This window comes from Desmodus rotundus, chromosome 1, assembly GCF_022682495.2.
Source record: "Desmodus rotundus isolate HL8 chromosome 1, HLdesRot8A.1, whole genome shotgun sequence".
NCBI lineage: Eukaryota > Metazoa > Chordata > Mammalia > Chiroptera > Phyllostomidae > Desmodus > Desmodus rotundus.
The window spans coordinates 43,163,009-43,185,253 of NC_071387.1; the positions used below are offsets into that span (position 1 = coordinate 43,163,009).

Sequence of the window (22,245 nt, forward strand, 5' to 3'; positions counted from 1 at the left end):
TGGGATGAGCAAAGAGTATAAAAGTTTACTTCATCTTAGTTGCACATATGGTTACTTAATAAGATTCAGAATCATCATGAATAGAGAAATGAAAACATCATCCAAGATGGTAAGAAATAACCCAGTCATCTAAACACAGAATGTCTTTCTTTTGTGCTGTATGTTCTATTCCAGGTATCAGTTTATTTCACTATAAATTTGTTGCTTGGAGCATTTGACGCCTCAAATGCCATAATCAACTTCTTGATGTCAGGCTGAATAAGTCTTATATGCTAGTGAAGTGACATGCTTTCCAAACTGTCATTTATATTTCTCTTATTGACTTCTCTCCTGCTGATGGGAAAATGTATTGTGATTAAAAACTGTTAGGGAGAAATAAAAGAATGCTGGAATCAGCTAAAAACAAAAACTACATTCTAATGTAACTAGGAACAATTACATTCTTCTGAACAAATGACACAAAAATGTCCTCGAAGTAAAAGTTTACAGGTCAAGGCAATGTGGGCATAGGAAGACTGACTCAAAGTTCAGCCGGACACCCCTTGGTATGAAAATAGGTTGGAATTTTAACTGAGTTTCAATACAGAGCCTGGGAATACACCTGAGAACCTTCAAATACAAAGACAGGGATATTTGTTGAAGCCACATAAGTCATTTTGCAGAGATGGACTGACATATCTTTTGATTGAAGTAATTAAGAAGCAGGCTAGGATGTGGAACTATAATGGACCCTGAGAAAAGTCAGCGTCTCTTATTCTGAGCAAGGAAAATTATATTTGATAGTATTTGGGGTGTTCCCATAGACACTATCAAGAACAAAACGTCCCTGGCAATAAATAAAGTGCACGAACCCTCAAGAGACTAAATTTTACATACTTCTTGTAAACCCACTAAGTGGATTTTTCTACGTAATTTTATGGGGTAAAACTACATAAAGGTTAATTTGCTATTAACACCCTATTTAAAGGACATGGCAGTAGATGAGCAACTTATAATGTAAATGAATCCATAGCTTTATTTATTTCTATTTTTTTTAAAAAAATGTAAACTGGATAAAGCCAAAGGCAGTAGGATAGAGGGTAGGAGGCGGGGAGGGATGGGGCGGCGGGGAGTGGTGAGGGGGAAATGGAGACAACGGTACTTGAACAATAATTAAATAAAAACAAACGGTTACAGTCATTTGCAGCAATCACAATCTCAGTGATTTTTCTAAGGATTCATTAAACAAACTGCTGGGCGAGCACAACCAAAGCACCGTCAGTAATTGTCGGCCCAGGGGTCCCGTCCCATTTAGTTACACTTCTTTTAATTCTCAGAAGCCCATGGGAAGAACAAAAGGTATCTATTTAAAAAAATGGTCCACAATCTACCCAGGAATTCAGCTAAGAAACTAGAACTCAGCCTTGAGTTTTTCCTTTCCCTTAAGGCACACCTATTGATTCCCTGATTGCTGTACCTGAAAAATGGGCATCAGATCTCTCCACTTCTCTCTATCCCATTACCATCACCTTGACCAGGCTTCCCTAACCTCTCTGGAACTAGCTTCCCAAGTGGTTTATCTGCCTTGCTTCCATACCAGTACTTCTCCAAGGAGAAGCTGGAATGGTCTTTAAAAAATTTAATCAAGTTGCCCTGGCTGGATGGCTCAGTGAGTTGGAGCATGGCCCCATGCACCAAAATGTTTCAGGTTCAGTCCCTGATCAGGGCACATAACCTAGGTTGTGGGTTCGATCCCCAGTCAGGGAACATGGAGGGGGAAGCCAATGGATGTCTCTATCTCACATCGATGTTTCTCTCTCTCTAAAATCAATAAAAATATCCTCAGATGTGGATTAAAAAATTAGGAAAAATTAACCAAGTCTCATCTCCCTCCTTCAAAGACTTCACAGATCCCTATCATGCTTACTAACTATGATACCCTATGTGACCTGGACTTTTCCAACCCCTCAACTCACACTAGTTGTACATACCTTCCTGTTTCTCAAGTCCAGTACTCTTGTTCCAACTGTGTGGTCTTCCCACTTCGCTCCTCCCTCTCCCTGAAGGCTCAGTCCAGTTCCTCACAATGTCCCTCACATTTCAGACCTCAGCTAAAATGGCACTTTCTCCACGAGGTCTTTCCTCAACCACTCTACATAAACTAGCTCTATTACTCTGTTTATGTTTTTCTTAGTACTTATCATTTGCCTTTTTACAGACTGCCTCACCAAATAGGATGAAAGTTCTATATCTGCCAATCCACCAATCAATTCCCAGTGGGTAGCATGGGAACTAAACATTGATACATGTCTTGTGAATGAATGATTCCATCTAAGGCTTATGCTAGCAAAACCATATTCTCTTCGTACACCTTTCAGAGATGAGAAAAATGAGATGGGATTAGGACTTTCCCTCCAAAATCCCTTCTTACACACCTACTTTGTTTTTTTATTGGACTTAAATTGGGAGAAGCTTCCTACTTTGTATTTTCTGAGTGGAATCATTGTTTATTTAATTCTCAGGTATGCTGTTCTTTGAGGTAGCATTCTTGTCAAGGTAGTAGAGAGGGTGGCTTATCATAGATAATGATATAATCACGATGAATTTAATTACATCCCAGAGGACATTGTAAAGATCTTTTCCACCCCCACCCCTATTTTAAGAATTTCTGCTTATGTTGAGTCACAAATTAGAAATTTATTGCATGAGACATTTCTAACATATAACATAGAACACCTGAAAATGATATTTGACCAGCTATACAAGGAAAAACTCTGGGGATTGCAAAAAACTGACAATTACTCTTCTTAAGAAATAATTATTATTACAGTAATAACAGCAAAATACTCTCAGTGAAAAAAAATCTATTTTTAAAACTACAGCTAAGCAAAAAGAGGCAGATAACAATGACCTAATAAGTCTGTCCTCCGTTCAGTCCCCAGGCAACTCAACTACACATCAGTCTTATCATCTCAGGGAGAAGAAAAACACTGGCTAAATCTCAAGATAATACAAGGTGAATGAGTTTGTTGACCTGGGCTTTTCCAGTAATACAGGGCACCTTTGGAAGCTGCATTGTTTTAAACCATTAGTTAAGGTACAAAGTTGAGTCCAGTGAAAATTGGCTTCTAAATAACTTGAACTTGAAAAGTGTTAGAGGACACAGTGTATTGTCTGTGTGTATGTAGACATAACAAAGCTATTTTCATGCACAGTCCTGGCGGAAGGCCCGTGGTAACTGCTCTGTGGGTCTGGTTACAATTATTTCACTATAGGGAATATTCCAGGACAGTACATCCCTTCTCTGTCCGCTCGGCCTCAAGTGGAAATGTGTGTTTTTACCTCACAAACCTTTTCAGCTCTCCTCCCTGATTACTTTTTAATTCTCCTCAAGCTATATATCCCGACCATTCATGCCAGAAATCTTAACCAAATTCTAAGGCCAACCTACAACATCATTAAACTCTAAGAGTAGGTGAAAGGAAATGTGTGTGTGATAACTTCTTTACCCTTGTACTGATACAGAACCTGGGCATACATGCCTCTATTCTCACTATTCGTACATGTACTTAAAGCAAAAAAGTATTGATGAAATAAAGAAAACTCTCCTAAAAGACAAGACTTGGGATGTTGACACTCTGCTATTTTACCTCAAGAGCAAATGCGTGTGTGTGCCTGCCCACTGCAACATCTCACACAGCTGGATGTGGCTCCTGGGAGAAATTGTAATGGAACATTTTATACCAAAATGTGTTTTTAATGAAAACAAAACAAATACGATAAAATAGTTTATAAGCTAGCAGGGCTAAGATGCTAACCCCAATATTTAGAAATGTTTAGGTCTGTCAAGTCCTTATGTGGACTCCCTTCAAGATGGCTAGTTCTAGGGCTTGGAGCCCTGCAACGAGTGATTTCAACTCACCTCGTGGAAAATTCCAGACTTCCTCTCAACTGTCCTAGAACTTCACTTCTCACCAGAACTGTATCGAGAATATTTGGGGATAGTTTTTTTTTTTTTTTAAATCAACAGGATATGGTGTAAATCGTCCTGTGGCTCAACACGTCTTTAATTCTTCACACTGTGACCTTTCCACGTCTGCAAGTGTCCCTTTCTCTAAAGATCAAAGGTGGAGGAACTACGCTGGGAAGCTAAGGGAGGGAATAACATCATGTCTCTATTTTACCCAGGGTAAGCCCCGTTCTAGAGAATGAGAAGTAAACAGGGTGACAGATAAGTTGAGGCAATGTGGGGATGCCCCTAATCATTGACAGACACTGAAAGGTAAAAAGAATTAGTATATAACATTGAACTAATCTGCTGACTTCATTTTCCTTGTACAAAAAACAGGAAGGCTGGACAGGTGGACTGATTTCATGTTTGGTTAGGATTGACCTTGTTCCAAACACTGTGCTTAGGGATCATGCAAGGTAAAAGCCAGGGCACCGACGTTCCCATGTGGGTTGTTGAGGCTGACCATTTCTATTTTCATCCAAGTCCTGCGCTCCCCACTACCTGCCCCCCAAAAGATTGTGCTGACTTTCTTAAAGAATTTGTGCGTTTGTGAAATGCACTTGTTAGCGTACATTTTCCCTAGAATGTCCCTAAGGAGATGCTTTGAAGACGAGTGACATATTTTGCAAATATTTGAATTATGCCCTACTGAAGTTCACTAGCTCTTAGCATGATGCTTTAAAATTTTTTAAAAATGTGCAATAGATATTTTTATATACACACAAATAAAGAATGTAAGGCAAAATCCTTAGTCTCTACAAATTTAAGCCTCGTTTGGAAGATAATCCATATAAAACATCTGTAGTACAATAATAGAAATTGTCTAAATTATCAAAACTATGTTCACTCTCCATTCTATAATCTATGTTCTACATATATGGATATGGTATGTCTTATACATACCCATGGTTACACGACAATTGAAATAGGAGGAGACAGATAGGTAATGAGAAAGCAGGTAAGTCTACCTAGAAGTGTGTGTGCACATATGTATATATTGCATAGCACAACGGAGGCAGCGGACGTTTAATAGGTACCACAAATGTTTCTAGTACAGAATAACAGCTGCCATCCCAATTTATTTATTTTCCAATTTTAGATGAAGATCCGTTAGGCATTCTCAAAGGAAGGTATCGCTGTACCCCTGAGATATGAAATTTGGGGAAAAGGTTTTGGGGTCACTTAAAAACAAGGATTTGTGAAAGAAAGATTCTTCATATCAGTATCTTATTTCTAAGTCCTCAATAATTTCAGTAGTTTCTACCCAACTCACTCCCTTTTATTTACTGTTCACTATACAACGTTCTGTGATTGCTGAACATTGTTCAATTTTCCAATGACAGACTATTTGCAATTCAAGGCCAAAAGCTTTCTTTGGTGAACTTAAAATTTTTACTTTCCTCAGCTAAAGCTGATAATTTGGCATATAAGATGCTCCACTAAACTAGCCTTTCTCTGCTCATAGTTGCAGACTCAGATGATGAAAGCTTTCAGTAAAAATATAGTTTACGATTCTGAACACTTATGAATGTCAGTTATTTCAACTTTATTTTACGACCCATTTTATAAGAAACATCATTTGCTAGCAACATTCTTCCCCCTTCCCAGAGGTCCAGCGTACCGGAGATATATACCAGCAATGAAACGTGAGGCTCCTCACGAGTGTGACTTGACATTTCTAGGTAGCGCATCTAAAACTATTAGTCATGTTTCACCATTTCTTTCATTTAAGAAAACTGCACCCAGACACTTATTTTATCTGAACTTTTTGATTTAAAGCTATGAAAAAAGACACATCATTACCAAATGGTAGTTTCCTCATAATCAATGATTACATATTCCCTAGTCATTCAGGTGAAAAACCAGAAAATTACCCTAAAGTCCACAAAATCCAAATATTTGAAATATTATAAACCTTTGAACCAATACATATATGATGAGAGTACCCCAACACAAAAAGTTTGCCCCCACCTAAGATGACAGTGTTTTCTCTTATTCTAAAATTGCTCATGATTTTTAGAAGGCTAAAGGACTTAGGGCTTTCTACACCCGAGAAACACGTTTGGGAACAGGAATAAAATTGCCTAATTGACTGACAAGGCAAAGTTCTGACTAGGCTGTCAGAGATGGTTGTAGAGCTTAAAACGGTTCCAACCCAGGAAAAAAAACGGAAAGGAGGCAGATTTGTAGAGGAACTAAGAATCCTCCCGGTCTTGGGAGTAGCACACTTTCACCCGAGTATCTGAGGGAGTGTGACAGAGGAGTTTGCTGCAACACAAATCCTTAGGTACCCCGCAGGAGAAGGACGGCCTGGGAGCCCTAGTAGCTGTCACAGCCGAGGTAATTCATGGCCAATATTTCGCTGAGCCCAGACAAGAGATCTGGATAATTTAAGCTTATCTGTTTCTATGGTTGTTTTCTTTACTCTTAGTTTCCTAAGAAGGTTTTTTGGACAAGCTCCCACCTTAGGGCAGCAAGGAGAATTAAAATGGCAGAGAGGTCAATGGTTGCCATGCATCCTGGGTAGGGCCCACACTCTTATGACCCAGGCAAATCGGCTGTTGCAGGCAAGCGCCTGGGGACACAAAGGCTGGGGGAAGCTGAGGATGTGGGCATTTCACCTGATTAAATTCTGTAATCTAGTGGTATTAGGGGAAACAATGCATTTCTCCTTGTGCAAAGATAGCTGGGACACACAGTTAACTAGGGACTGGCAGCTCCTATGTGCAGCTTTTCACCTGAACACTCACCCTCCTTCACTGAGTCATGTGACCTGAGCAGGGGTGCCTATCTGAAGTGCTGGCAGTGTCCTGAGCCCAGCTGTGGCTGTCTCTCCTCTCTCCCCTTACAAGGGAGTACCTTGTAGATCAGGCTGTTTGTCTTGTAAGAGTGAAGGTAGAAGCTCAAAATACCACAGTTCAAGTGTTGTTGAGAAGCGCTAGTATAAAAGGAGGTTGTCAGGGGTGGGGCTGGGTGAATGGGTAAGGAATCTTTGCCAGGGTTAGACTTAGCCGTAGAACAACTGTAACCTTGGTACACTGTTATCTGACAGCCTCGCTACAATTTCTCAGTTCCATATCCTTTTTACTCATGCTAGGGGGCTCACTGCTTACTGATCCTAGTATAGCAACAATGCCTGACCCATTCTTAGTTTTCTGACCTCTGTCCCCTAATTCACAGGTTCACTACAGGCAAAGATTCGCCTGTAGCACAAACCAATGGAGTTAGGAGAAAAGGTTCATTTTATCAGATGGTTTACCGTGTACTTTGGCCCCACAGTCAAACTAGACTATTTAAAATCTTAAAATACAGTGGATTTTCCAGGTAAACTGTATCTTGGGACCTTCTTTCCACCCATCACAGTTTTGGCGAAAATCAATCTTAAAAAAATGCTCGTAACACAAGGGAAAAGAAAACAGATGCAGCCTGTCAGAGTTCCCGGCCCCGGCATGGTCTCATCCAAGTGAGCGGGCCATTTGAGGAGCAGAGTAGGGATTTTTCATTTTAACTTAAATAGTGCTTAAAATAATCACTAAAAATATTAGTGCCGCAGTAATCTCTCAAGGAACTGGGTATCACCGAGCCACAGTTACGGTACTAGGTTGCCAAGTTTGAGATTATGTCCTTTTGAGGTGGGGGGAAGGAGGAAGTGCAGGAAGAATTCCTGATTTTTTTCCTCCAATATTTGGTGGACAGGAAAATATTCTGGAAAAACAATCTAGAATTTCAGAATGAAGATGACATATTTTTTTAAAAAATCCACTTTACAATAACCAAATTAAAACCATAGACACTTAATCAAGACTTCTGTCAGAAGTCTAATAAAAAGTTGTAAAGTGAGAATTTAATAGGACAAGAGCCAGTTCCTTGCTAAACTCAAACTTTTTTCTAACACTTGAAAAGAGATGTTGAAATGGTTTAATATTTAACCTTGTCAAAAAGAAAGAAGTCCCAACGTTCATGGGAGCCAAATGATATGACGCCTGCTGTGGTCGAAATATTTGTGTCCTCTACCCCCAGTTCATTTTGAAAACTAATACGCAATGCCCCTTCCTTCTGTTATGTGAGGCCATCGAGAAAGGGGGTCCTCACCAGATACCTCCTGGCTTCTTGATCTCGAATTTCCCAGCCTCAACAACTATGCGAAATAAATGTTTGTTGTTGATAAGCTACGTAGTTTATATTTTGTGAAAGCAGCCCAAATAGACTAAGACAAAACAGCCCATACCCAAAGCCTGTGTTGGTCTACCTGTCTCGTCCAAGGAGTTATTAAGGTCCATGTGCCTTAATGTAAGCCCTCTGCCTTACAGACAGGCAGCTGTAATGTTGCGAGGCCACCTGGGTACTGAGAAAAAAAGTACCTTTTTGCTGTAATACCTGCGTACAGTTAAGATTCTTGGATTCTTTTCCTGTTACCTGCTATTGTTCTACGTCTTTCCATTCCTCCTTAGGGCAAGGGTGCAAGGCTATTTTTGGAAAAACGCTCAACATCATTACTTCAATTTCTTTTGTAATGATTGTCTTGTAAGGAGGACCTCAGAGTGCAGGCCCACAATCCTTTTTCTAATCTGCTTGCACCAGATGTATTTACAATTCAAACTTCTACCAGATATCTTGTCTACAGCATATACTACATGAACTTCCAATGGGGTCTGAGCCAGCACCTCATAATCAAATGCATTAATATTTCTGCAGTGAAATATAGGCATTTTCACAATAAATAAAGACTGTCAATAGCCTCAAATCAAATCAGGGCAAGCTTTGCCATTAACTGAGTTTTGGTGTTAATTTTGCAAAGGAACTTTCCATTTGGGGGGCATTTGGATTTTGAAATCGAGAATGAGAGAATATAGATTTGTTTTGGGTTTTCAAAGAGTTCAGACAAATTGATCTATTGGTGCTTAGAGAAAGAAGAGATGAGATGCATTGCAAATAGCCTAAGGGGACCTTTCAAAGGGATCTTTAGACACAGAATTGGACTACATTAAAGAGGATTTAAGGTAAGTGGGTGGTCCTTGCTCCTGGGCTCATCATATAACCTTGAAACAGCCAGAATGAATCTGTGGCAGGACTGTTCTCATGGAGTCGAGTCGCCTCAGTGCTCTGAAGGGAAAGGGCGCAGAAGTGGGCAGCTCTGGCCACTGGGAGACTCGTAGGCACATTCCCAGACCAGAATGAAAACCTCAACAAGGCAGCAGTGCGGGGGCCAACTGGCATGCTTGCACATGACTCCACAATAAAGTAATCACACAGTTTGATTTTTTAGGGAGTATAAAAACCAAAAAAAAAATTTTTTTTCTTTTTTCTTAATATAGGAAAAAAAATTTTAAGCCTAATCGTTGAAGTTTTCAGGTCGGTACTGGGAAGATCATATTCTGGGTTGTTGTGCTAGGGGCTATAGACTAGGGGAGGGGCAAACTGTCCGTGACATGAGGGGCTGTCGCCAGTGGAGACATATGGAGAGAAAGGCTTACTTGGCTTCCAGGGCCAGCGCAATGATGCCCGCGGCCATGGGGGCCGAGGCTGAGGTCCCAGTGTGGTTGTCAGTGCACCGCTGCCTCAGGTCCGTAGTGATCTAGAAGACAGAAGGGGAAAACTTTAGGGCTCTCGGGTCAGTGTGAATCACATGAGAGTAGAAAGAAATTTACTCATATAAGTAGAATGGAGGGTGTTGAAATAGTTGTTTTAAACTCCTTGTTCTGGCGCTCCTATGACCATATTACTTCCGGAGAATCGCCTATGGAAATCACCTTTGTAAATCAACCTTGAAAAGGGAAGGGTTTGGAAATTGGACTAGGGGGAGCCTTTGGTCTGAAACATAAGGGTTGGGCAAGTTTCTCCTTAAATTTTACACCCCACACACCTCACTTGCCTCATCCTAGTCCCAGATCTAGTTAAAGCTCAAGTTCTTTCACTACCCCAACATTTTTAAGAACCCAGACATGCTGAACCAGCAACCAGACACTGAGTTAGATGTTGGCAGCATCAGGAATAAAAGCACAGTCTGGTCCCTGCTCTCCCCAAACTGTTACGTTGGGGGAGCTGCAGGTTTTGAGCAAAAGGTGCTCTCTGCCTCAGAAGGAACATTTGTTTATGGACCTCTTAGAACTCATAGTGATGTTACACGAAAGACCCAAGGATCTCTCAAAGACCTAACACAGATACTAAAACACCGCGTTCAACCCAGTGCGCTCGGTATGAAATTACAGCACTAAGTGCAGCATGCTTGCATATTACAGGAGGAAATTAGCTACTTCTCCATTTTCTTGAATCAAAATGTGAGAACTAGATCCTTTCTTTTCCTGTTGGTGTGAATCCAGTTCACTTCAGCCCTGGCTCAGTAACATTCCCATCAACAAGGGTGGTGCTTCCCAGCCTTTGTTTTGTGACTATTTCACTGATAAAAAAAACATATTCAGATTCTCCATAACAAGAGAAATTAAACACTATGGGATAAGATTTTGCTAACCACTGTAATATCTAAAAAATTTTAAATCCCGTCTTCCTGACAAGCACTGATGTTTGCCACCGTAGGGCTGCTATCACTCCCGCTGGGAATGCACGCGGCTTGTGGGTGAGCTGGTGGTCTCACCGAAGGCTTTGGAGACATCAGTAAAGCTATCTTCAGCATCAAGACAAAACTGTTCCCCGTGTTTTACAGGTAAGAACACTGAGGTGAAAGGCCATCATAAAGGTGTAGGAGGATAGTGGCGACTGAAAACAAAATCCTGTTTTACTAAGGTACACCCTTGAAGAAGGTTAGTTGATTTGGAAAGAAATTTCTTCACAGGAAGAAAGAGCTGTGTTAACTCCTTAGAAACAAATCCTCCCCTAAAAATTTCCTCCGTGTCACAGGAGGATGTCTGAGCGGACTCTAGTTATTTGCTATGGATCTAGATTGGCATCCTGACTGATTGAGCTTCATAAGAGGCTATCAGTTCTCATCGTCTTTCCTTTCTTCCTTTGGTACCTCTAATGTTACCAGATCATTCCTACCAGATAGAGACTAATACACAAGTGGGAATATAAACGCCAATGTACAGAACCACACAAATATGGTGATGGGACAAGGGAGACAAGCCTTGAAAGCTTGTCCTAAATAACTGAACGGTGTGCAGGAGCCCCGACCACAGGGTGTCTGGAAGGCAGGGAAGGTTGTTTCTTGACTGACAGACTTTACTGACACCTTCTGAACCGCAGCATTGGGATGCTCACAACTGTCTGGGGAAACAGAGCTCTCCCCACTCCTGCATTCAACAACTTTCTGTATTTTTAATTGTTGACTTTGTAAAGGCATTTCTTACTTTTAAAATCGTGGTAAAAATCTTATCACACAAATTTACCTTTTTAACAACGTTTAACTGTACAACACAGTGTTGTTAACTGTATGTGCATTACCGTACAGCGGACGTCTAGAACTTTTCATCCTGCGTGACTGAAACTCGGCCCACTGAGCAACTCCCCGCTTTCTCCTCCCCCCAAGCCCTGGCAACAACCATTCCACTCTCTGCTTCCATGAGTTTGGCTTCTCTAGACACCTTTCTAGGTGGAATTACATAGCAGTTGTCTTTTTTTGTGCCTGGCTTATTTCACTTAGAATTTTGTCCTCAAGGTTCATCCATGTTGTAGGATTCCCTTCTTTTTAGGCTGCATAGTATTCCATTGCCTGTGTATGCCACAACTTCTTTATTAATTCACCTGTCAGTAGACATTTGGGCTGTTTCTACCTCCTGGCTATTGCGAATACTGCTGCAGTGAACAAGGGTGTGCAAATACCTCTTCGAGATTCTGTTTTCAATTCTTTTGGATATATACCCAGAGGTGGGACTGCTGGATCATAAAAAGGCATTTCTATTTCATTTGAAATCGTGGGTAGATTTGCAGCCTTATTTTCCAAAGGCCTGATCCCTGAACAATGCATAAACAGCCCAAAGCAGCCTGTTTCCATGTTTTCAGATACGCTGTTGTTGAGAGATGGCCTTGCTGCATTCTTCCCATTTTACCTCACCCTCATGGTCACATTCCTTTGCCAAGTTTTATTTTTTTCAATGGCTTGTGCCTGGATTCAAGATTTTTCATGATGTTTTCCCACTTGGCTCACGCTGCGTATTCTTCAGCTGCACCAGACACTTTCAATGCACAGAAACAAATCCAGAATAAACACTCCAAGTGTGTATAGCATTTTTGAGTCTAATAAATAACCATCTCCTGCCAATCTCAAGTATGAACAATAAAAATTTCAGGGTGGCGGGTTTGCCATTGGAATTTACCCCATTTATATATAGACAACAGGTACGGACACCTATATATTATATTATACATGTAATAATAGACTCAAACAAAGCTACTCAGTGCCTTTACATATAAACACCAATTTAGTGGTAAATGCTATTGATATAGGCAAGCCTGCCGAATTCCAAATCAGCATTGTGCTTTTATTTTTTTTCCAAGCACTTTAACTGCAGGAAACTTGAGTAGTGAGCAGGGGTGGAAAGGGAGTGAAACAGGAAGGTGGTGGAGAGGGGGAAGGTTGAAAGGAGCGGAGAGAAAAGAAATAAAAACATCCTCACTCCCTTCTCATCCTGCCTTAAGTGGAAATTCCAGCTGGGTCATTTCAAGAGGAAGTTACTGTCAGTGGTAAAGATATTTAGGTGTAAATTACCAGAAAGATCTAGGGCAGGGTTTTCATCATTAAGAGAAGCCACAGTATCAGAGAATTTTTATGTCTATCTTTAGAAAGAAAAGGCAAAGACCACCAAGGAGCATGCAATCTTTAAGAAAAATGATGTTCCGAAAACTGGAACCACATGGGGTAACCCCATTAATCATAACTCATGCATACAAGATCTGACACTGTAATTTAAAGGAAAAGTTGCACTTGGTCCACATCACGGGGCAGGGAGTCCAGGGATTCTGTACGTGGAAAGGGAACAATAAAGCCCTCTCAGTTGAGATTCCATTTTAAGGAACGTCTCAGAATCTGGTTTCAAGCCCGGTGGCGTATCTTGCACGCTCCAAATTCCCTCAATTCACTACCCAAATCAGAAACAGAATTTTTCTCCTCAGAACTTCTCAGATTGCTCGAGAAAATATCATTTCTGCCCATCAGACTGAAGAAAAGAGGAGGTGACACCAGGCCCCCAAGCCAGATCAAAGCTGTTCTGATCAGCAAATTAGATTTTCAGTCTGTCCCAGGAGTAGCAGCAGATGGTTTTTTGGACTCCACAAAGTCAGGGATGTTATCTTTATATGGTGAGAAGGGGTGGGTATTATTCAGGTCCAGTCGGCTTCCTCTGAGAACCACCGCTTTTTCTCATCCTAAGCTCTTATTTCCTAATATTTCATATTTCATTACCTGAGCTGATTGAATCTTTTATTCTAGCCTGTTGACGTAATTCTCCGGGGAATCTCAGTTCAGATTGACTTTGGCTGTAAGTGACAAGCCTTCACAGCAACCTTCCAGTTAAGAGTTTCTAGCTCCCCGATATCTTGTGATCTGTTTTATTTTGAAGGCGCCATATTGTCTCATACCTGTTAAAAGAGCAACTGAACAGATAGTTTTAAAACGTGAAGTGATTTTACTGCTGTTGGGTTGAATTTGTTCCTGGTGTTGGTTTTCATTTGGATTAGAAATGTGACCAAAAAGCTGTTTCGGACACAGCTGTGAGCGATAAGGAGAGAAGTGAAATCTCAAATGTGTCAATGAATACAATAGAAGAAGCTGATTTATTAAAGCACAACAAAATAAAAAGGAACTGAAGACCAATTAATGCTTTCTGTGTTCACTGAAGTCACAAAGACTGGTGTAAAATTCAATCATTACTGACAAGGCTGTACAACACGCCACTCCTGTGTTGCTATGAGAATCTATAAAGTGCAAAAGTAAGGTTTTGCTTACAAGGGTGTGACTACTATCACTAAAGAAGGGTGCTTGCTATCTTACGTCACTTCTGCACCTCTGTAATGTCCGTCCAGTGCTTGGTAGGAAGCAGAGGCACAGTATTTGCTACGTTGAATTGCTAAAGTCAAGCTCCTCTGTACTTCTTTCCTGTACACTTTAAACTCTCCTATTTATCAGGAAAGACTTCAAGGTCAGTCCTTTACTGACTCTCCGAACAGAAGTCACCCACACTTACAAGCAATGTACAAAATTTATGCGAGTATATGTATATATACAACCCAGGGGCTAAATCAAGTGGAGTAACTTCCCACAGCCACTCTTACTATCACCAGCTGCCCTGCTTCTAAAGCTACCACCACGAGCAACTCGCAATGGGTAAGGTCACATGCAATAGGTGTGTATATGTGTGTACTTGCGCGTGTATATAAAATTACATCTAATCCCACGAGAACACTTCGAGGAAGACATACTATTTATTAACTAGGAAAAGGAGGCTGGGAGAGATGAAGTTGCCCGAGAAGGCACAGCTACTGGAGAGCTGGTAAGTGGTGAAGTGACAGGAAAAAAATGACAGGAAAAAAAAAAGCTGAGTAAAGAATGTGGTCATCGGTGAGAGCAAGAGTGACAGTTCCAGACCACCACCAGCAATGACGGTGGAAGCTGGGACCCAGCCCAAGTCAGCAAGTGGGCACAGTGATTCTCCTCCCTGCCACAGTCAAAATCAGAACTGTTCAGGAACTTCTTCCCCCTTCTCTCTCTCCCTCTCTCTCTCTTTAAATATCTCAAGAGAACATGCATCAAACTTCCAAACATACTAAAGACAGCTGGATTTGCTAGTCGTTGACTCACGAAAAGGAATGACATTTCCTGAATCAAAAGGAGAAACAGAGAGATGATAGAGTACTGACTCTATTTGAATAATGAATTGAGTAGTGCGGAGGGGAGGCTGGGGGAGGGAGTGCAATGTTGCTGCAAAAGGAGATGTGTAGCTGCTGAGGAACATTAAAAGCAGTACTGTAATTCCTCCACATGGAATCGGAGGTTCAGGCCGACCCTGAGATACCCCAGGCAGCAAGTTTGTTTTGAACACAAATGAATAAAATGACATCAGGACAGGGTTGAGCTGAGCACATATTCTCTCAACCTTGGCTCACGAAACCCATCCCAGGAGGAATACCATGGCCCCCGAATTCCAATCACTGAGCCAAATTACTACAGGAGAAAAAAAAGGCAAAGGCTTAACTAGTCCCAAAGGAAAGAGATAATTTAATGATGGGAGTGATTGGGAAGAGAGGGGAGCTTTATCTCCAAAACAGAACTTGGCAGAAATTTCGGGATCTGGTGAAAGGTTATAGACTGGATCTTAAATGGTCTTTGACACTAAGAAAGGTAATATGTACAGCTTTATCATGTACCAAGATAGACTGACTCCAGGCAATTTTCTATGCTAAACATATTGTCAAATACCCTTTGCCTCTCACCACCCACCCATTAGTAGAAGGAGTTTCTCTTAAAGAAATACAACACCACTCTGTCTTCCTGCGGCTGTATAAAACCCCCGAAGCTTCCATCCTCCCCCATGTCTGATTAGTCGCTTGTGCCTGATTATTTATTAAGCTCAGGCTCTGGAAGGAACAAAACAAAGTCTTCAACCTTAAGCAGTTCCCACTTGAGCGTGAAAAAACAGTCAATACGAAAATGTATCATCTCATGTTAAGTAGCTCTGAGGAGACTAGAAAGAAAATTCCGTGGGCTAACAGCAGAGCATGGGGAAGGAAGAGCTGCTATTCTGGGGCAGGTGAGGACGAATTCCCTCTCTGCGGTGAAACTTGAGAACAGACACAATAAATGAAGCAGTTTCTGGCCAGACTTCCCTCCTCCTGGGAGACTGTCCCGATTTGAATACCACACAAACGGCATGCGCTTGGGCAGTTTGGTGCTGACACTGTGTCACAGGAACGAGCAACTCAGATTGGCACAGAGTTTTAGGTTTTTGCAGGAGCACCGATTGTCTGTGGGGCTTATGAAAAGGTTCACTGGCATGAAATTCAAAATAAGTCGGCTAAGTTGTAAAAATTAATGGACACATATATCCCAAATACTTTTTAAAAAGCACTATGAAAAGAATCCAAAAGAGGTCACCCCTCCCCCCAAAAAAACCCCACCATTTTTCATGTAGCCACATACTGGATGTCCCTGAAAAGTGCCCAGGGCATGACAGCACATCGGTTGTAAATCGGGTTTGGAGTGTCTATGTGACTTTGGCTGGAATCTGGGCTCTACCACTTACTAGCTGTATTTCTCTTAACCTTTAAGGCTTTAGTGTTCTCATCTGGAAGGGAGGGGAACACTGATCTCCCCACTTAGGGTTCTGATGACACAATGAGACAATGCATTTGGTATACATAGTGCAGGGCCAGGGACACATTAAAAGGCAAAAATGTTACATGTTCAATATGGATGTAATTGTTAATAAAAACATCATTTCAAAATACGGCTTTATAATACATTTCAACTGGCTTCTATTTAGCTTATAGAGGAGCTTCTTATTGTTGTAATCTTGATATTTGGAGTGATTCACTTGCTGTAACAAGATGTACGGCTCTCCCTAATCCGATCTGTTAAAGCATGAATGGAATTCCAAGGTCCACAAGTCCTAAATAGTGGTGGTGGGAAACCAAGAGATGGAGACCTGGCTATGTTTTGAAACCCAGGGCAAGGTTTTCCAGGTTGCATACCATGAAAAGGTATTGAGGACAAGTCAAATTTATTTAACAAAAGTGCTTTCCCAGAAGCAGAGAGGAGATGCTTCCTCTCTTTTGGATCCTTAGCAGCTGCCTTGGTTCAACTCACAAAGGTGCTCTATGAGTGAGGAATGACAAGTGTACTCTCCTGGAGAAGCTACAAATGACAAAGAAAATGAATGACCCAGGGAAGCGAGCCCCGAGTACAAAGGGATACACCGCCATTCCCGCAACACTCAATCACAGATGCCACTAACAGGATGCGAGCATCTCCGAGGGACCGCAGGCGTCTGGTTCAAAGCCTGATGAAGAAAAGGTCTCAGGCACAACAGAGGACTATTTGTCATTCTGACATCTAGAAGGAAAAGGGGTCAGCTGGACCATAAAAGGCTGATGTTGTTGCCAACTCTATTCTTGTTCAAACTGTTAACATGTTCGCAATCAAAGTGCCCTTCTTTGTGGGATGGGGGGAACAGACTGCAGGATTTTAGGGATTGGACAAATGGAGGTGCAACAAGCCCCTCTGTTTACAATAGCTGAAATAATGACCACCCTAGCCTCCCAGGATGCAGAAAGCTACAATGACTTAGGGAGGGCCCACTGTGCTACGTGCTGTGTAAATACCTACACTTCATTGTTCATTCTCTTCATGAAAATCTGTGAGGTTGGTGCTGGTTTTACCTCCACTGTACAGATGAAGAAACCAAGACTCTGTGAAGGATGCTTAGCCACTGGGCAGTCTGAAGCTAGAGACTAAAGCTTGAAACAGCTATCAAATTTCCTCTCCAATCGTGCATAATTTGGATATTCAGGCAAAATAAGAGAGTCTAACAGTGAGATAAAGAACATTACTTAACAATTTGCTGCAGTGAAATTGAGAGAGACTAAATAAGATGTAGAAACAAGTAAATGTTAAATATATACAGTGAGTCGGTAAGGGTTTTGATATCAGAAGCAGTAACTAGGGAAAAGTAAAGCATAGAACCTGAATCAAGGATATTATGTCATGGTCTCCACCTTCCCTCTCCAGCCCCATCCTGGACCACCACATGGTCAGTGTGTCCATTCACGGTAGAATCCTAAATGACATGTCATGGTGTCATAAAAGCTACCACGCAGTCACAGCGAATAGTGATAAAGGGACCACAAAGGTCAAGTCTAAGGAGTAAATCTCATTGGAGTAATTCCAAGGTCCCTCTGTCCACACGTGTCCATTTGGGGCTTAGGCAAGCCTTCCTTCTTCTTCGATATTTTGCCCATTGGATTGTAAGTTTCCCTTACGGAAGACAATTATGGAACTTACCACCCTCCCCCCACCCCCACCAGTAATCACCCTGCAGGGATAAACTGGACTAGATGGGCATATTTGCTTGGAAGCAATGGGGAGTTTGCCTTAAGATGCCTTCAGACTTGAGAGGTACTAGAAGAGAACTTTTATTCCAGAGAGTTTTCATCAGGATTTTCATCATACAGAACTGACTGACACCACTCATTATTAGTGGACATTGACCTAGGTCAATTAGTTCTGTGAAACAAGGTCTTCATATTTGAAAGCTGAAGGAACATCCCTAGATTATAACATTTCCATAATGAAGGTAACAGACACATCACAGAGGACCACTTTCCCATTGAGAAAGCTATGAAACTTGAAAACTTGCTCATCTCTGTATTTTCTCCTTTTATATTTCACCCTCTTTTAAAGATTTTATTTATTTATTCTTAGAGAGAGGGTGAGGGAGGGACAAAGAGAGGGAGAGAAACAAGGTGTGGTTGCCTCTCATGCACCCCCAACTGGGGACCTGGCCCACAACCCAGGCATATGCCCTGACTGGAAATCGAACTGGCTACCCTTTGGTTCACAGGCTGGCACTCAATCCACTGAGCCACACCAGCCAGGGCTATATTTCACTTTGTATTGTGCAGTTATGTCTACTGATGATTGATGGAGGTACTTAAAGGCAGACCCATGTTTATATCTTTTCATCCGATTTTTGTGGAGAAATTAAAGCAAGATGGGGACAGACGGGATCTGTATGGGGGTAGGCAGCTTTTATTTAAATCAATCTGCAAAATGTCACTAGAGAAGGTCTTAAAAAATAACTGACAAATAAAACAAAAAATCACATAGTAACCAGAAATCCATCCAAATGGATATGAGTAAAGAATTATAACCAAAGAGGTAGTGTCCTATTGCTGCCCGGAAAAGGCGGGGCAGCATCAGCAGAGTGACCCACACCTGCCTGAGTCAGAGACCTGACGGCGAGGTCTAGGCTGACTGCTAAAAGGTGACAGGTGTAGCGGTTTGACTCAGCTTTGGCAAGACAAACAGTTTATAAAGCTATGATCAGGCAAAGAGCAAAGTAAAAAGGTGTTTGACACTTAGAGTCAGCAGCACAGGGCTGGGTAGCCCCAAAGTCATACCTTTCTTGAACACACATGAGTCAGGTAGTATGCAAAGTACTTTTTATTTGCTTCCTCATAATCTTGGTAATAACTCAACAAGCTATGTACTATTAAATGTCCCCATTTTACAAAGAAGGGCATTAAGACAGAAAAATTAAGTAATGTGTCTAAAGTTACCCAGCTGGTAAATAGTTGAGCACCCAATGAAACCGACGCAGGCTAGTCCTGCAACCCGAACTCTTCCTAATCATTCTGCTCTCCGCATGGAGGGCGGGCATGTTCGGGAGTGGATCACACAGGACTTCCGTGCTTTCCATTCAGGCAGCAAAGTGTCTGAGAAAATATTAGAAAAGGACCTTTTGTACAGGGCTGCCTTATGTTCACTAAAGAGTCTACATGGAATTCTGGGTTTTCTTATGCACTTTTGCGCTTCACTCTAATTCGTTGTCTTTGAAACCAAAGCATAGAAGCTAAGCCTCAAAGACAGTATGGGGACACAGGGACAAAGGCTCTGGGCTGAGAGTCAGAGCTAGGTTCCAGTCCCTTCTCTGCCAGTAACTCACCAGGTGTAGGTGGACCATTCATTTGTTCTCAATAAAACTGAAGCTTAATCGTGTCTGAGGCCGTATGAAATGCTGGAATGTCATGGCCTAGACAGGCTTTTTCAATGAAATGGTAACATTTCTAAACACTTGTGTTGAGTAATCAGCTGACAGGACTTCCTATTTCCACATATTACTTATGCGTATAAATTTGTGATTTCCCCTCTGTATGTCAAAGCGAAAGACAGATAAATAAATCATGGCAGGCATGCAAAGGGCACATACAATTTTCTTATCGTAGGACTCTCCACTGCTGTAGGTGGTGGCCAGGGTGGAAGAACACTCTTCCAGGTACCAAGGCTTCTTTCCGCTCTCGGCTGTGCTGCTGATGGAGATGGTGTAGATGCTGTTGGTGTAGCCGTCACAGGAGCAGTGGTCTTTGCTCCTTCCGCCATTTCCCGACGCCCAGACAAAAACAGAGCCCAGGCCTCTCCGCCCCTGTTCACGAACAGAAAAAGCGACAAAGTTAAATGATGGAACACAAGGATCACAGACTCTAGGTGAAGAGAAGATCAAAATCAACAAGGCAGAATCAAATATTTGCAGGAGGGGTGCGATGCTATTTTAGTAACATGCTGGATTTAAGCTGGTTTTTGAGGTAACAGGAGTTGCTTTCAGAAACTAAAATAATCCAAGTAATATACTGCATGGTGACTATGGTTAATAATACCATATTATTTATTTGAAAGTTGCTAAGAGTAGATCTTAAAGGTCCTTATCCCAAGGAAAAAGTTGGTACCTATGTGAGGTGATAGAAGTTCACTAGACTCACTAACAAGATCATCTCACAACATATACAGGTACTGAGTCGTCAATGTTGTGCATTTGAAACGAATATTGTGTTATATGTCAATTTTATCTCAATAAAAAAACTAAAATAATTGTTTTCCACATGACAGGGTCATAGAAGCAACAAGAGTGCCAATGAGGACAATAATAAGAACTAACATTTATTAGGGACCCGTCATGGACCGAGCACAATTCTAAATGTTTTCCACGAATCAGAATGAATTCCTATAATAACCCTGTGAGAATGGTACAATTCGTATCATACAGAGGAATAACTGAGTTACAGAAGTGCAGTAATGTTCCTAAGGTCATATAGCCAGTAAGAGGAAGGACAGAATTTGAACTTCCACAGCCAGACCCCAGAGCTGTGATATTATTAATCGTAAGTCACCACAGTCATATGCTGTAAATATTTACACCCACCATGAAGGGGGTGCTACTGTGCACTCTCATTTGTCACGTGAGAAACAGGAGGTGAAGAAAGGTTGTGTATGTATCCCGAGATCATATCGTTAGTGAGTGGCAGAATTAGGAACTATATCCTTCCTTCTAGAGCTGTGCCCCTGCTGTACATGGTGTGGGCACTAATTACAAAGGGATGTTAATAGATGCTACAAGAAATAAAAGGAATTCAAGATCATATATGTTTGGAAACTCTGAGTTTAGCAAAAAAAAAAAAAAAAAAAAACCCAGGTTCTCTCACTGCAGAACTTGTAAGAGTCTTTCCTAAGCGGTCGGTCACTGGAAAACTCTACATGATCTGAAGTAATTTCCAAACACATTTGACAGTAGATACCTTCTGGAATCACATTCTTTGGGCCAAACCTTGGCATACACTAAAAGATTTTCCTAAGGTCATAAAATAATCAAGCAGCAGCAAAGTAGAACATAGTGACTACCTGGCTCTATAAGATGAGGTCTTTGGGGAGAAAATAGAGAAATAAGCCTAAGTGAAAAGTATTTCCTGGAACAGTTATAGCTGAATCCATGAAAATCTTTACTATTTTAAAATTAGATGGCACCCCGGAGGACACCTGGACCAAATCCATCACTGTGTAATTAGGAAGTGAGCACCAAAGTCACACAGGGATGGCGGGGACCCTTTCTTCCTTCCAGGCCCTAACTTTCTGGCCGTTAAGTGTAGGGAAAAGTACCTGGGATGTTGTCTAGGAGCCAAGAAAAGAGAGACGACAGAGAATCTGGAGTATCTGTGATACACCGTCTCTGACCTTGAACCCTTAAGGAGCAGAATATTTATGACACGACCTGACTGACATGAGCACAGACTCCACGGAAAAAATGCAGTATGACTACACCGGAATGGGAACAGTTCATGGAGAGAGAGGGAAAGACACTTCTGGATGCTATTGCCAGAGACAGCTGGGCCTGGTTTACTTTCTGCCTCTTGTCCATCAAAATATTCATGAAACATAGAAAAAGATGCAAAAATCGCCTCGCCATCATAAACCAAGGATTACATTCAATACTTTGTCAATCCCTAGACGCAACTGCCCCTCATTATGGTGTGGGTGGCCAGACTGAGAAACTCTGGTGACTGACTTATATCTAGACTTCAGAAACAAAACATCCTAGCCAGAGAAGGAGGAAGGTTCCAGTTCACACTAAAATGTAACCTATGACACATGGGGGTTTTTACTGCAAGCAAAAAGCCAACCGGTTTAAACAGCACCACGAGATCACAGGTGAAGAGCCACAAAACTATGGGAAAGCACACCTAGCACAACCACATTTATGTGTATCTGTGTAAAATTATGACTGTGCCCGTGTACAAATTTGGAAAAGACCTTTAAAAAC

The 22,245-nt window shown here is 41.5% G+C and overlaps 1 protein-coding gene across 5 annotated transcripts in view; it reads right to left on the reverse strand.

The window, feature by feature from the left end:
* PCSK5 (proprotein convertase subtilisin/kexin type 5) overlaps nucleotides 1-22,245 on the reverse strand; it is a 421,805-nt gene that overhangs the window by 220,298 nt on the left and 179,262 nt on the right. For all 5 annotated transcript variants that reach the window (XM_053923627.2, XM_045191544.2, XM_045191524.2 and 2 more), the window contains exons 8-9: nucleotides 19,867-20,079; nucleotides 9,466-9,566 (exon numbers count right to left, since the gene is read on the reverse strand). In XM_053923627.2, coding sequence (XP_053779602.1) covers nucleotides 9,466-9,566; nucleotides 19,867-20,079 — 314 coding nt within the window. The remainder of the gene's footprint in view (nucleotides 1-9,465; nucleotides 9,567-19,866; nucleotides 20,080-22,245) is intronic.